At 43.6% G+C, this 14,729-nt stretch overlaps 1 protein-coding gene across 1 annotated transcript; it reads right to left on the bottom strand.

Annotated features, from left to right (window-relative positions):
* Positions 1 to 2,632: 2,632 nt before the first annotated feature.
* LOC123102019 (CBBY-like protein) lies at positions 2,633 to 6,891 on the bottom strand. Its single transcript, XM_044523275.1, has 11 exons — positions 6,566 to 6,891; positions 5,783 to 5,832; positions 5,425 to 5,488; positions 5,145 to 5,193; positions 4,887 to 4,955; positions 4,297 to 4,358; positions 3,804 to 3,884; positions 3,479 to 3,633; positions 3,304 to 3,385; positions 3,079 to 3,222; positions 2,633 to 3,004 (listed from the first exon to the last, which is right to left on the bottom strand). The coding sequence occupies exons 1-11, from the start codon at positions 6,799 to 6,801 to the stop codon at positions 2,902 to 2,904; spliced, it is 1,095 nt and encodes a 364-aa protein (XP_044379210.1). The 5' UTR covers positions 6,802 to 6,891; the 3' UTR covers positions 2,633 to 2,901.
* Positions 6,892 to 14,729: the final 7,838 nt, after the last annotated feature.

Genomic DNA, 14,729 nt, shown 5'->3' with positions numbered 1-14,729 from the left:
CTCCCGTCGCCCCCTCTCTCCCCCGTCCATGGCCGACGCCCCGCCGACTTCCGGTGGCCTAGCCGTCGACCCGCCCGCAAAGGTGGAGAAGAAGGCACCAAGGAAGCCGCGGTCGGAGTGCACACCGGAGGAGATCGCCAAGTTGGACGCGGAATCGGCGAAGAGGAGGGAACGGAGAGCGGTCGTCAAGGTCAATGCCGTCGCGGCCAAGTTCGCCGCCCAGCGCGATGAGCTGGAGGCCGCGCGGCGCAAGGCCGCGGCCGACGAGAAGGAGGACCTCGTCAACAAAGCGCACGCCATCCTCATGCTTGGCATGGGCCGTCCGGCCGGGTTCCCTGCAGCAGCCGTCGGCCCGGCGAGCACAGCACTGCCAGTCGCCGACATCGCGCACCGCACCCATGTCGCCCGGCTTTCCTCCGCCAAGGCACGACGATCAGACCCGTTTCTTGGGGTCGCCGGACGTGGACTTGTTCGCGCCGTCGACACCGCGCCCCGCGGCCGTCATCGACCTCAACGCCACGCCTGGGTCCAGCAGCGGCGGCCGGCCGGCCGTCGAGATGCAAAGAAAGCAGGCACGGGCACCGTTCACGGGCACCATGCCGGCCGGCCGTCCGTCGAGATGCAAAGAAAGCAGGCACGGGCAACGTTGCTTTTGGTTTTTTAAATAGACACGGACAGGGTGGGGCAAATGGATGCGGCCGCGCGCTGGGCGCACGGCCACCGCATCCCAGCACACGCCTGGACACGACTCTAAATCCCTACCCAAACGAACAGAGTCCGGACAAAACTGACGTCTATTTAGGGTCGCGCGGTGGAGTTGGCCCTAGTCTACGCTCTTGGCAGGGTAATGTCCTGGGCCGCAGGTACAGGACGGAGCGGGACGTCGGCGCTGTTACCATGGAACGACGTGACGGAACAATGTGGGCTAGCTGCGTACATTAAAGCTGCGTCGTCTGACCCATGAGCCTATTCTTTTCATAAATCTTGAGATGTGGGAAGGTGTGTGATACCGTGAATCCGTGATCATCCGAGGACGACCACTCCTTCCAATTTTTGGTCAATCGACCAGCTACAAACACATAACTAACAACTCGCTATCCGATGTCTCATTTGAAACTAGCTTAGATGCAGTAAATGATGCACATGTTATAATGCCTATTCTGTCTAACTTAGAAAATAAACTCTCGCTTGCATCGTCGTTGTGTTGTCAAGTTTGTGAACTACCTATCCCGGGTCATTTACCATGCCACTAGAAATTTCCCGCTAAATCACATCGCTAAGATTAAACGATATGTTGTTTTGGACGAAAATATGTATCATTGGTATATAAGTAGAATTCTGTTGAAGTAAAATTTGGTGTGTTTTGTCTATGAGGACGTGTCTGAAGGGAAGGCACATGGGTCGATAACATCAACATCAAAGATGTGGAGGAGTGCTAACAAATACTCCTATATATTAGTTGATTGTATGATTCATACTATCAATGATTATTAGGTGTATACGTAGTAGATGCTTTATTTATAAGAGCCTATTTGTATCTAGTATCTTATTTACAGACGAGTTTATATATGTTGATAATGATGCTCCTATTGTAATGCATTTTGTGGCTAGTCACGAAAATGAACCCCGTGGGATACGATTGTCATTGCGATGTCTTGTATGTCAATTATGTATCTCTCTCCATTTACCGTGCTGCTTGCAATTTCCTAGTGCCTCCCATGCCCACGAGTAGATGATATACCATTTTCCACAAGAATATGTATCATGGAATCCATGTAAAAGCGTAGCTCGGTGTCTTTTGGCTTGGAGAGTGTGTTTGAGGAAAAGGAAAATGTGTCAAGAAAATCGATACCATATATGAGAAGGAGCACCGAAAAGTATGTATATATTGGTGGAATGTATGATACCATATATGAGAAGGAGCACTGAAAAATATGTATATATTGGTGTATGAGGGGAGTAAAACCGCGGCAAGTGATACTAGCTCCACTGCTCAAGTGTATTCTCTTTTGTTAGCAGGCATCAAGGTAATTTATGTGACAGACACACGCATAGCATAAACAAAAGATAGTATAGATAGAAGTTCATTTTGATTAGGCCAGCACACTCTTCTTAAATATGAATTTTTGGTTCCATACTCTTATAACTTGGATACCCCTATTGGATAAAGGCACGTTATGATTTAGCATGCAACCTGCTAACCCATGCAATTACGGATAAACAACACTCTTCTTCAATATGTACAAGTCCTAGGGGGATATGAGTCACAACCGTATAGAATGGATGATGAAGTTTCAGCTTCAAAGAAAGAACGCCGCCCTTGTTTGTGGGAGCCTCATCTCCTACTGCATGGCGTCCATGGCACTGCAGAGAACGTTTCTTGTACAGAAATGATACTTGAACCCCATATCAGTCTCGTGTTCACAAGGTTTGATGCTGATGTATACTTCCCAATGCCTTCAATGTCTACAAGCAATGAAACAGCCCAAGGCGAATGGCAATATAGTATACAACGAAATGCTAAAGCTGACGACATACCAACAATGCCAGAGGAGGAACTCCGTATAAATATACAGGGAAGATCCAGATCCTCAGCCATCGTGATGCAATAAGTAAGGTAGATGGCAAGGACTCAATCAGATGTAGGAGTATATATGAAGGCACAGAACAAACTCGGTCGAGTAACAGTACAAATGTTCAATACTTCACGGGTACAATAACAACATAAAAACAACAAAGCAGCTGGTGCTTATTGTAACTTTCTGCCGCAAGCTCGGCATTATATAAAGCCTCGTTTTGCTAGCTCGGGTTTAAATCAAGCCGCGTTTCGATCATCACCAAGTCGGTCGGTTACAAACTGACGGCAGGGAACTCACATCCAATGCCTAGTTTACAAAGGTATTAGGACCACCTCTTGCTAAGTAGTTTTGATACTGTTAGGTCCGTATCACCGAATCCATCCATGACGGCCTTTGCGGAGTGAAATTCTGCTCTAGCAGTTAGGCTGGGAAGGGCAGACAGAAGTAAGATAACAAGCAACATAATTCAGTACTGACTACTGAAGATGAAATCAGTCACCTGCTTCGGACAACTATGCACGGCATGCCAATGCGCTCAGCTGCGATGACGCTGGGTTGGCTACCCGCTACAAGGATGCAGTTTTGCACATTGCATCCCACATATTCGGCCCCAGCTCGCAGCGTGGCTATTATCTTCTCGGAACTGAGTCGTGATTGAACAGTGAATTCCAGATATATTACTCCAATGCAAGAAAATAATGCTTAATCCGCAGATAGTAATAACCTTTTAGATGCTGTGTTAATGTCAACGCTGAGTTTTAGAAGTGATGCAACCTCTTCTGCTATCCTCTGTTTCTCTGCAGAAGCTGTCACAACCAAGCATATGGAAATAAGCTCAGACGGCACTAGGAATATTAAATATTAGCAAGAATGCAATTGCTCTAATCAGTAATGCTCACCGGCCTTTTGTACTTCCTTGGTAAGTTGTTCATCCAAACTGGAGGCAACTCCTTCACCAAGAACAAGCTGCCCATAAAGACTTCTTTCAACCTCGTCTTTTCCAACAATGTTTATTTTCGACGTTCTCTCAGGGCCTAACTTCTCAACTATTGATCTGCAGTGGGGAAAAAAATGTACATTACAGTGTTTACTGGATGTCATTACCATGAACACAGGTGCCAGGCTTATTTTGAAACTTTGAAACAAATGCAAGTGTTGACATGGAAAAAAATTCTCCCCAGAAAGGGAGATAACAAATAGGAGCAACTAAACATTAAACCAAACCTTGAAATCTTCTCTCCATTTCTGCCATATGTTGCCAATATGGCTACAGGCACACCCTCACTAAGTGCATCATCGATGAACCTTCAAATTATTTTCATACACAATATCAGACATGAGGTAACATAATGTCAAGGAAAGAGTCGTTCATAGAGCAAACACAGGGCACATAAAAGAGACAATAACTAAAAAATGATTATTTATTGACACTAAAGCATGCTGAATGGGTAAGAACATGAAGAAATTTTTGAGTATGTGTTATGACTACAATCCCTTATTGCATATAACAGCAAACTCCTCACATACGAGGCAATCTATTTATCCAAAGACCTATAATTCGTTGAAATTTCGCAGGGCGGAAGAATAGCTCATGGCTTCTTACAGTTAATTCGTGATATCCTGAAAGTGCTCATCAATCATAACTCAAACTCTCTTGGAACTCTTTCTCTAGAAAGGTTTGCAACAAATATAGATACGCAGGAAACAGTAAACATACTTCTCAACTCCAGGACGCAGTGGTAAGTCATCAGAAGCAGAGAGCTTTTCCAAAGCTTTCAACTATGAGAAGAATAAACCTATTAGCCTTTTAGTCTATGAGAAGAATAAACTCGTCAATTGGTTCAAAATCAAACTGTAAATTAGATCACGTAAGGACAGAAACCCTTAGTCATTTTGGATTCGGGTGTAAAATTAAACTCATATATATTCAAGATCAACCGTAAATTACAAAGCAAACATAAAACTGAGTGCATTGAACAGGAAATAAGCAATTTAACCCTGTTTCAAGGTTATTATTCAAATCCGGTGCCTTCCGGAGTCCCAGTTGTAACTTGTAAATATCAGTTTGCTACCCACCTTCCTTAGCAGAACAAAGGATGATATACCCATGAGAATGAGGATATTGATTGAATACAGTTAGTTCTAAACGTGAAATGAGGTGAATCACATTGCAAATTTTAGTTGGAATCAAGATAGGTGCCTATGATCAAAATTTTAATAGCAGGCTGGTGATATTTCTAGATAATATTTTAGGTACATGCATTAGAGTAAAGCTGCTAAAGAATGGTTGGTAAAATATATATCTACCTTCTCACTAAGAACACGTTTTGTAAATGACCCTTTCTCACTAGTTGGCAGAGATGTAGGCCAGCCAATCTGCATCAAATTGGGTGAAAGGGTGGAGATGAGTATGCATTTATTTCCAATGTTTCCATCCATCAGAAAATGTAATTAGTCAGGTCCACAACACTATGTTAAAATATGAGCAGTTATGTTGTACAGGAGAAATAAATAAGTAGTCCTATTTAACCAAGTAGGAAAGTTGGGAGAAGAAACAGAGGGTACCCTATCAAAGAACAGCACCAGCATCCTTTCCTCGTCGCCACTAGATTTCCTAGAAAACTATGATGGTTTAGGAAAATAAATAAAAATATGGATAAAATGGGAATGGGAACAAATTCACATGCAGCCTAGTCCAAACATGTTTATAAAGGAGCTAGGAGCAGATAATAATCACTCGAAGCCACAGGATGGAAGAAATAGAAGAGGGAAATATTAAAATTAGTGATGTCAATGGTCAACCTGTGATACTCAGGTCTATGTGGCTGAAGAATTCAATACGCACCTCACTAAATCAGCATATATTGGCTCTGTCCAATTCGCACAATCCAAGCCAAGATTTTGAAATGCTGATGGAAGAAAATGTTGGATAGCGTTAAAACAAGATGACGAGTAAGAACGACACAAACTTACACTTGCAAGATCTCTATTGTGTTAAACTCCTAGTCATACAGGTTTGATTCTACAGAGAACAGTTATTGAGTAGGCAAATACTGCACACTAGTGCTGCCACATTGTCTACTCATTTCATGTTTTCCACTTAAATGTTGGCATGTCATAGACTAAGAAAATGAAGTATCAAACAAATTGAATAGTACTTGGTAAGGGCGTTAAGCAAAGATGTATATTTACATTGTCCGCACCTACATTGAAAGCTTGGCGGTAGCCGAAGCGGTAGACATCTGCAAGAACTCTGGAAGAAGATAGAAACACAATATTCAATCAAAAAGCACAAAAGGGACATACAGAGTTATCGGTACACGTCACTTAACAACAAACAAGTTACTACTACATGGCACGATAATAGCCAAAGTCAGTACTGGAATACAGCCAAAGTTAGTACCGGAATACCACAAACTGTTTAGCTGCCTTGAATAGGTGAACCCTACAGGCAACACATTTCCTCAGCAGAATAAAGCTAATGAGAAATTGCTAGTAGTATTTGCACAAAGAATGAAACATGGTGCATATTAAATCGATGTGATAGCGCAATCACGGTACAAGATATGTCATCGACTTCTAGCCTCAGGAGAACTGGTAACTCCTGCATTTCTCAACACTTACAGAGCAGCTCTATACGGTGATTCCTACTCTATCCTTGCAGCCAGCTGACTAGATGGGTAACAGCAATCTCTACAGCTACAGCAATACCAGAAACTAGTCATGTGTCCAGAAACTAGTCTTGACTCGGGATAATTCCTGCATTTACAGAGCAGTTCTATCCCATAACTCCTGCTCTATCCCTGTAGCCAGATGACTAGATGAGCAACAGCAATATCTGCAGCTACAGCAACTGAATCAATATGTAGCAAACTACTACTGATCTGTGATACAGAAACAGAGCAGGTCACACTTTTGGGGGATCCAAGTAGTGTTAGAATCCAACAGCCAATCAGCAAAAATACAGGATTTTTGGGGGTCCTGACCCTTCCACTTCGAGGAGCACGGCGAGCCCCGGCTCGGCGGAGCCTCCTGATGGCGGGGAGGAGCACCGGAGCGGCATCGGCCGGAGACGGCGGGCTGAACTCGGGGAGGCGGCCGCGCGGAGAGGGAGCGGGGTGGCGCTGGAGGAGGCGTGGACGGAGGAAGGGGTCTTCGTGGCCTCAGTCCGGGGCGATGGCCGGAGCATGAGGCATCGAGCGGCGGCGGCGGCGGCGGCCATGGCGGCGGAGGGTGCGCGGTGAGGCGAGGCGAGCTACCAGACGTGGAGATATGTGTTCGGTCGGCCACTGGACTTGTGGACCCAACGTCAAGTGGAACATATGCTCCAACTGAATTCCATTTCCTTTTTTTTCTTCTTCTTATCTTAGAGATATGGTCAAATAGTTTGAAATGTGCACAAATTTCGAATGCATAACCTAATTTTATTTTTGTTTCTAGATTTCCTACATCACAGCTAACTGAAGACAATCTCATATGGTTAAATTGTTTCAAATGCGGTCAAATTTCAATTACTCGAGCTACTTTTTTTGGGGGTTCTAGACGCTGATATGGTGCAAATTTTTGCGAGGAAAAAAAGGGGCACTGCAACTTCGTATTGGTAGAAAGAGAAACATCATCATCCATGAAAAACATATCCCAAATGCTAGCGCTCCAGCTGTCGATCAGACTGTGAAATTGTGTCAAATGGAGGGAAGCGCCAACAGGTGAGGATAGGGGTGAGACGGTGGTTTTTGTCCCCTTCTGTTTGTATCACATTTCTCCAGCTTGTCTGCTTCCTCACAACGTGCGATCCACCGCCGCCTCCATTAGAATTGGGTGGCTCGCCGGCAACCGTGTGGGAGAGTAACAACATCGGTGCGACACCATGCAGGGGAGCGACATCCAGCGGGAAGGCACGAGCATGGAGGAGGAAAAGTAAGGAGGGCAGGCTTGCACGCACTTGCATGAGGGGACGGGGAGGCTATTGGCGGGAAGGAAGGGATGGAGAGGCGGGAGGCTTCCAGTGTACGGGAGGGATGTGTGGGAGGCTACCGACGGTTAGGGAAGGCCAAAATTTGTCCTCAATCGACGCTCACCTCGGTGCTAGCTCCCCGTGATTATTTTCTACGTTTCTCTAGAAACGGTTCGTTGCAGAGGGAGGGAGAGGGGTGAATGTTGTGTGAGGAAGGGAGGTCGGTATACACGAAGGCCTGCACGAGGAAGGAGATAGCACGGGTCACCGAATCCCAGCAGTAGAGGAGAGTGAGGATGAAAGAGGGACGTGGTGCATGAGTGCTGCATTGGGATTTTCTCGAAGAAGAGAGGATGATGCAATACACTAGAGATAAGTATTGCCCACAGTTAAGAACCAAGGTTATCAATATAATAGGAGAACCACGATGAAACCTCGTTAGCAGCACCTACACACAAAGCAAATACTTGCACCCAACGCGATAAAGGGGGTTGTCAATCCCCTCGGCAGTTACTTGTAAGGATCAAAACTCATAGTGATAGATAGATAAAATAAAATACAAAATAAAACAACGATAAATAAAATGCAGTAAGGGATTTTTGAATTTTATATATGATAAAAGTAGACCCGGGGGGCATAGTTTTCAGTATAGGCTTCTCTCGACAACAATCATATGGTTTGTAAATAAATTACTGATGGGCAATTGATAGAAAAGCGTATAGTTATGACGATATTCAAGGCAATGATTATATATATAGAAATCATGTCCGACACAAGTAGACCGACTTCTATCTGCATCTACTAATGTTACTCCATCCATCGACTGTTATCCAGCATGCATCTAAAGTATTAAGTTAATAAAAACAGAGTAACGTCTTAAGCAAGATGACATGATGTAGACAAAGTAAATATAACCAATATGAATAAACCCCGTTGTTTTTCTCTTAATGGCAACAATAAGACTTTGTCACTGGGATATAGAGCACCACAGGATTGAACACATTACAAAGCACCTCTCCCATTGATGATGTTGCCACCTTATTTTCTTTCTCACAGTTGGTCAGCGTTCCTTTATATTTGTTGCTTGGTTGGGCCTTACGGAGCCGCTGGCACGTACTAGATGTTGTCTTGCACTCTGGTTGCTTTCTTGCGCCTCCAATTCTTTCTTTTGTTCCTTCTTTCTTAAGCCTTGTTTCCTTCTAGGTGATGATTTTCATCCATGTTTAAGCTATTTCCCCATGGAAACAAATTAAACAAAGAATTTCACGATCTCTCACATTCATTACTCATTAGTGGTAATATCAGAGTGATTTTCTCAAAAATCCCAAGATTATCCATTTTAAACAATGGGGTGATCAGCGCAAAAAATATCATTCATCAGAAGGGAGGCGTTGGTGCTGGCATTTTGCTGCTCGAGTCGCCTGCGCGGGGCGACACGTGGGAGTAGGGGGGAGGGGGTGTTGCTTAATCAAAGTTCTCGATCACGATCACTCGCTCGCTTGCGCCGCTCCGGCGAGCGGCCGGGCAAAACCCTAGTCCATCGCCGTCGCCTCCCACACCTTCGCCTTCCCCTCCCTCGCCGCCGCCAGGGGACGGCGCCGGGCAAAGCCTGTACGTGCGTCGGCGGCGGCAGGGTCCTTCCCTCCCCACGAGGCGCGGGCGGCGCGGGACGTCTGGCTTCCGTGGTGGCGCGTGTGGCCAAGAACGGCGTGCAGTCGAGTGAATCTGGTGTGGGGGCGGCCAGGAGAGGGCGGATCTGGCGCCGGCGAGGGCATGGCGCGGCCTACCGCGGAGGCGGCTAAGCGAGCGGATTTGTCGCTGACGAGAGCGCGCGTCCAGGGGCGAGCGGGCGTGCTGCGCGGCCTGGCCCGGTGGCGGCCAGGCGAGGGCGCGCGTGGACGCGGCCCGGGGTGGGTGCGACCTGTCGCGGTGGCGGCCAGGCGAGGACGCGTGGAGGTCTGCGGTCACATAGAGTCATATTTTGTTCTAAGTATCGAGTTGTAATTGTTGAGTTATAAGAAAAATAAAAGTGTGATGATTATCATTATTAGAGCATTGTCCCAGTGAGGAAAGAATGATGAAAACTATGATTCCCCCATAAGTCGGGATGAGACTTCGGATGAAAAAAAAGAGGCCAAAGAAGCCCAAATATATATAAAAAAAGAGGCCATAAAAAAGAGAAAAGGCCCAAATAAAAATAAAAAATGAGAGAAAAAGAGAGAAGGGACAATGTTACTATCCTTTTACCACACTTGTGCTTCAAAGTAGCACCATGATCTTCATAGTAGAGAGTCTCTCATGTTATCACTTTCATATACTAGTGTGAATTTTTCATTATAGAACTTGGCTTGTATATTCCAATGATGGACTTCCTCAAAAATTGCCCTAGGTCTTAATGAGCAAGCAAGTTGGATGCACACCCACTTAGTTTCTTTTTGAGCTTTCATATACTTATAGCTCTAGTGCATCCGTTGCATGGCAATCCCTACTCACTCACATTGATATCTATTGATGGGCATCTCCATAGCCCGTTGATACGTCTAGTTGATGTGAGACCATCTTCTCCTTTTTGTCTTCTCCACAACCACCATTCTATTCCACTTATAGTGTTATATCCATGGCTCACGCTCATGTATTGCTTGAAGATTGAAAAAGTTTCGAAAAAGTTAGAGTATGAAACAATTGCTTGGCTTGTCATCGGGGTTGTGCATGATTTAAATACTTTGTGTGGTGAAGATGGAGCATAGCCAGACTATATGATTTTGTAGGGATAACTTTCTTTGGACATGTTATTTTGAGAGAAGATATAATTGCTTTATTAGTATGCTTGAAGTATTATTATTTTTTATGTCAATATAAACTTTTTCTTGAATCTTTCTAATCTGAATATTCATACCACAGTTAAGAAGATTTACATTGAAATTATGCCAAGTAGCACTCCGCATCAAAAATTCTCTTTTTATCATTTACCTACTCGAGGACGAGCAGGAATTAAGCTTGGGGATGCCTGATACGTCTCCAACGTATCTATAATTTTTTATTGCTCCATGCTATATTATCTACTGTTTTGGACTATATTGGGCTTTATTTTCCACTTTTATATTTTTTTTGGGACTAACCCATTAACCGGAGGCCCAGCCCAGAATTGCTGTTTTTTTGCCTATTTCAGTGTTTCGGATAAACGGAATATCAAACGGAGTCCAAACGGAATAAAATCTTCGGGAACGTGATCCAGGAGACTTGGACCCTGCTCCAAGGAACAAAAGAGGCGGTCACGGGGGTGGGGGCGCCCCCCCTAGGGCGCGCCCCCTGCCTCGTGGGCCCCTTGTTGCTCCTCCAGCGTACTTCTTCCTCCTATATATACACACGTACCCCCAAACGATCAGAACAAGAGCCAAAAACCTAATTCCACCGCCGCAACTTTCTGTATCCATGAGATCCCATCTTGGGGCCTGTTCCGGAGCTCCACCGGAAGAGAGCCGTCATCACGGAGGGCTTCTACATCATCATAGCCTCTCCGATGAAGTGTGAGTAGTTTTCCTCAGACCTTCGGGTCCATAGTTAGTAGCTAGATGGCTTCTTCTCTCTCTTTGAATCTCAATACAAAGTTCGCCCCCTCTCTTGTGGAGATCTATTCGATGTAATCTTCTTTTTGCGGTGTGTTTGTTGAGACCGATGAATTGTGGGTTTATGATCAAGTCTATCTATGAATAATATTTGAATCTTCTCTGAATTCTTTTATGTATGATTGGTTATCTTTGCAAGTCTCTTCAAATTATCCGTTTGGTTTGGCCAACTAGATTGGTAGTTCTTGCCATGGGAGAAGTGCTTAGCTTTGGGTTCGATCTTGCGATATCCTTACCCAGTGACAGAAGGGGCAGCAAGGCACGTATTGTATCATTGCCATCGAGGATAACAAGATGGGGTTTATTTCATATTGCATGAATTTATCTCTCTACATCATGTCATCTTGCTTAAGGCGTTACTCTGTTTTTAACTTAATACTCTAGATGCATGCTGGATAGCAGTCGATGAGTGGAGTAATAGTAGTAGATGCAGAATCGTTTCGATCTACTTGTCACGGACGTGATGCCTATATACATGATCATGCCTAGATATTATCATAACTATGCTCAATTCTTTCAATTGCTCAATAGTAATTTGTTCACCCACCATAGAATACTTATGCTCTTGAGAGAAGCCACTAGTGAAACCTATGGCCCCCGGGTCTATTCTCATCATATCAATCTCCATTACTTTCATCTTGCTTTGCTTTTTTACTTTGCTTTTACTTTTTACTTTGCATCTTTATACCAAAAATACTGAAAATATTATATCTATCAGATCTCACTCTCGTAAGTGACCGTGAAGGGCTTGACAACCCCTAATCGCGTTGGTTGCGAGTAGCTATCGCTTTGTGCAGGTACGAGGGACTTGAGTGTGGGCTCCTACTGGATTGATACCTTGGTTCTCAAAAACTGAAGGAAATACTTACGCTACTCTGCTGCATCATCCCTTCCTCTTCGGGGAAAACCAACGCAAGCTCAAGATGTAGCAATGCCCACCCCCCTAGGCGCGCCCCCTGCCTCGTGGACAGCCCAGAGGTCCACCGACGTAGTTCTTCCTCCCATATATACCCATATACCCTAAAAACTTCGGGGAGCACAATAGATCGGGAGTTCCGCCGCCAGAAGCCTCCGTAGCCACCGAAAACCAATCTAGACCCGTTCTAGCACCCTGCCAGAGGGGGAATCCCTCTTCGGTGGCCATCTTCATCATCCCGGTGCTCTCCATGACGAGGAGGGAGTAGTTCTCCCTCGGGGCTAAGGGTATGTACCAGTAGCTATGTGTTTGATCTCTCTCTCTCTCTCTCTCTCTCTCTCTCTCTCATGTTCTTGAGGTGGTACGATCTTCATGTATCGCGAGCTTTGCTATTATAGTTGGATCTTATGATGTTTATCCCCCTCTACTCTCTTGTAATGGATTGAGTTTTCCCCTTGAAGTTATCTTATCGGATTGAGTCTTTAAGGATTTGAGAACACTTGATGTATGTCTTGCGTGGGATACCCGTGGTGACAATGGGGTATTCTATTGATCAACTTGATGTCTGTTTTGGTGATCAACTTGCGGGTTTCGCCCATGAACCTATGCATAGGGGTTGGCACACGTTTTCGTCTTGACTCTCCGGTAGAATCTTTGGGGCACTCTTTGAAGTACTTTGTGTTGGTTTGAATAGATGAATCTGAGATTGTGTGATGCATATCGTATAATCATACCCACAGATACTTGAGGTGACATTGGAGTATCTAGGTGACATTAGGGTTTTGGTTGATTTGTGTCTTAAGGTGTTATTCTAGTACGAACTCTAGGGCTGTTTGTGACACTTATAGGAATAGCCCAACGGATTGATTGGAAAGAATAACTTTGAGGTGGTTTCGTACCCTACCATAATCTCTTCGTCCGTTCTCCGCTATTAGTGACTTTGGAGTGACTCTTTGTTGCATGTTGAGGGATAGTTATGTGATCCAATTTTGTTATTATTGTTGAGAGAACTTGCACTAGTGAAAGTATGAACCCTAGGCCTTGTTTCAACACATTGCAATACCGTTTGTGCTCACTTTTATCATTAGTTACCTTGCTGTTTTTATATTTTCAGATTACAAAAATCTTTATCTACCATCCATATACCACTTGTATCACCATCTCTTCGCCAAACTAGTGCACATATACAATTTACCATTGTATTGGGTGTGTTGGGGACACAAGAGACTCTTTGTTATTTGGTTGCAGGGTTGCTTGAGAGAGACCATCTTCATCCTACGCCTCCTACGGATTGATAAACCTTAGGTCATCCACTTGAGGGAAATTTGCTATTGTCCTACAAACCTCTGCACTTGGAGGCCCAACAACGTCTACAAGAAGAAGGTTGTGTAGTAGACATCAAGCTCTTTTCTGGAGCCGTTGCCGGGGAGGTTAGCGCTTGAAGGTATATCTTTAGATCTTGCAATCGAATCTTTTTGTTTCTTGTTTTAGCACTAGTTTAGTTTATAAAAAGAAAACTAAAAAAATATGGAATTGAGTTTGCCTCATATGCTTCATCTTTTTAATTTATTTCGTGAATATGATGGAAAGGAAAATTATGCCAAAGTGTTAGAAGAAGAATGCATTAAACTTTTTGGCACTAAATATTTGAATAATGAGCATGATTGCAATGTTGTTAGTATGAATTTCTTGAATATCCATGATAATAATGATATGCAAAGCCACAAGCTTGGGGAAGCTATGTTTGATGAAGATGATATTTTTTGTCCCCCAAGTTTTGATGAGAAAATTTATTATGATGAAAACATGCCTCCTATTTATGATGATTATATTGATGAAAGTGGATTTGGAGAGGTCACGACTTTATTTTGTGATGAATCCACTATTCTGGAAGAGGTTCCAATTGATTATGAGAACAAAGTTGCTATCTATGATAATTATTGTGATGACTTGTATGCTATAAAGAATAATGATATCCATGAAACTTGTCATCATGATTTTAGTTTTCAGTTGGATTATGCCTCGCATGATAATTATTTTGTTGAGTTTGCTCCCACTATTATTCATGAGAAGAATTTTGCTTATGTGGAGAGTAATAAAATTTCTATGCTTGTAGATCATGAAAAGAATGCTTTATGTGATAGTTATATTGTTGAACTCATTCATGATGCTACTGAAAATTATTATGAGGGAAGAATATATGCTTGTAGGAATTGCAATAATATCAAGTTTCCTCTCTGTGTGCTTAAAGTTTTGAAGTTATGCTTGTTTTACCTTCCAATGCAAGTTGATTATTGTTCCCATAAGTTGTTTGCTCACAAAATCCCTATGAATAGGAAATGGGTTAGACTTAAATTTGCTAGTCATATTCTTCATGATGCTCTCTTTATGTTCCAATTCTTATCTTTTATGTGAGCATCATTGAAATCATCATGCCTAGCTAGGGGCGTTAAATGATAGCGCTTGTTGGGAGGCAACCCAATTTTATTTTTGTTTCTTGATTTTTGTTCCTATTTAGTAATAAATAGTTTATCTAGCCTCTGTTATGATTGAGTTTTTATGTTTTAATTAGTGTTTGTGCCAAGTAGAACCGTTGGGAAGACTTGGGGAAAGTCTTTTTGATCATGCTGTAAAAAACAAAAACTTTAGCGCTC

This window comes from Triticum aestivum, chromosome 5A (genome assembly GCF_018294505.1).
Source record: "Triticum aestivum cultivar Chinese Spring chromosome 5A, IWGSC CS RefSeq v2.1, whole genome shotgun sequence".
NCBI classification, from domain to species: Eukaryota; Viridiplantae; Streptophyta; class Magnoliopsida; order Poales; family Poaceae; genus Triticum; species Triticum aestivum.
The sequence above is the reverse complement of the archived record's forward strand: the minus strand, read 5'-3'. Positions and strand labels throughout refer to the sequence as shown.

What these genes read in the sequence shown, in the direction of transcription:
- LOC123102019 (XM_044523275.1), bottom strand. Translation starts at nt 6,801, where the DNA reads ATGGCCGCCGCCGCCGCCGCCGCTCGATGCCTCATGCTCCGGCCATCG. An exon ending in ATTAACACAGCATCTAAAAG is followed by an intron (nt 3,223 to 3,303) that starts GTTATTACTATC and finishes ATCACGACTCAG; the next exon opens with TTCCGAGAAGATAATAGCCA. An exon ending in TGCATAGTTGTCCGAAGCAG is followed by an intron (nt 3,005 to 3,078) that starts GTGACTGATTTC and finishes TGCCCTTCCCAG; the next exon opens with CCTAACTGCTAGAGCAGAAT.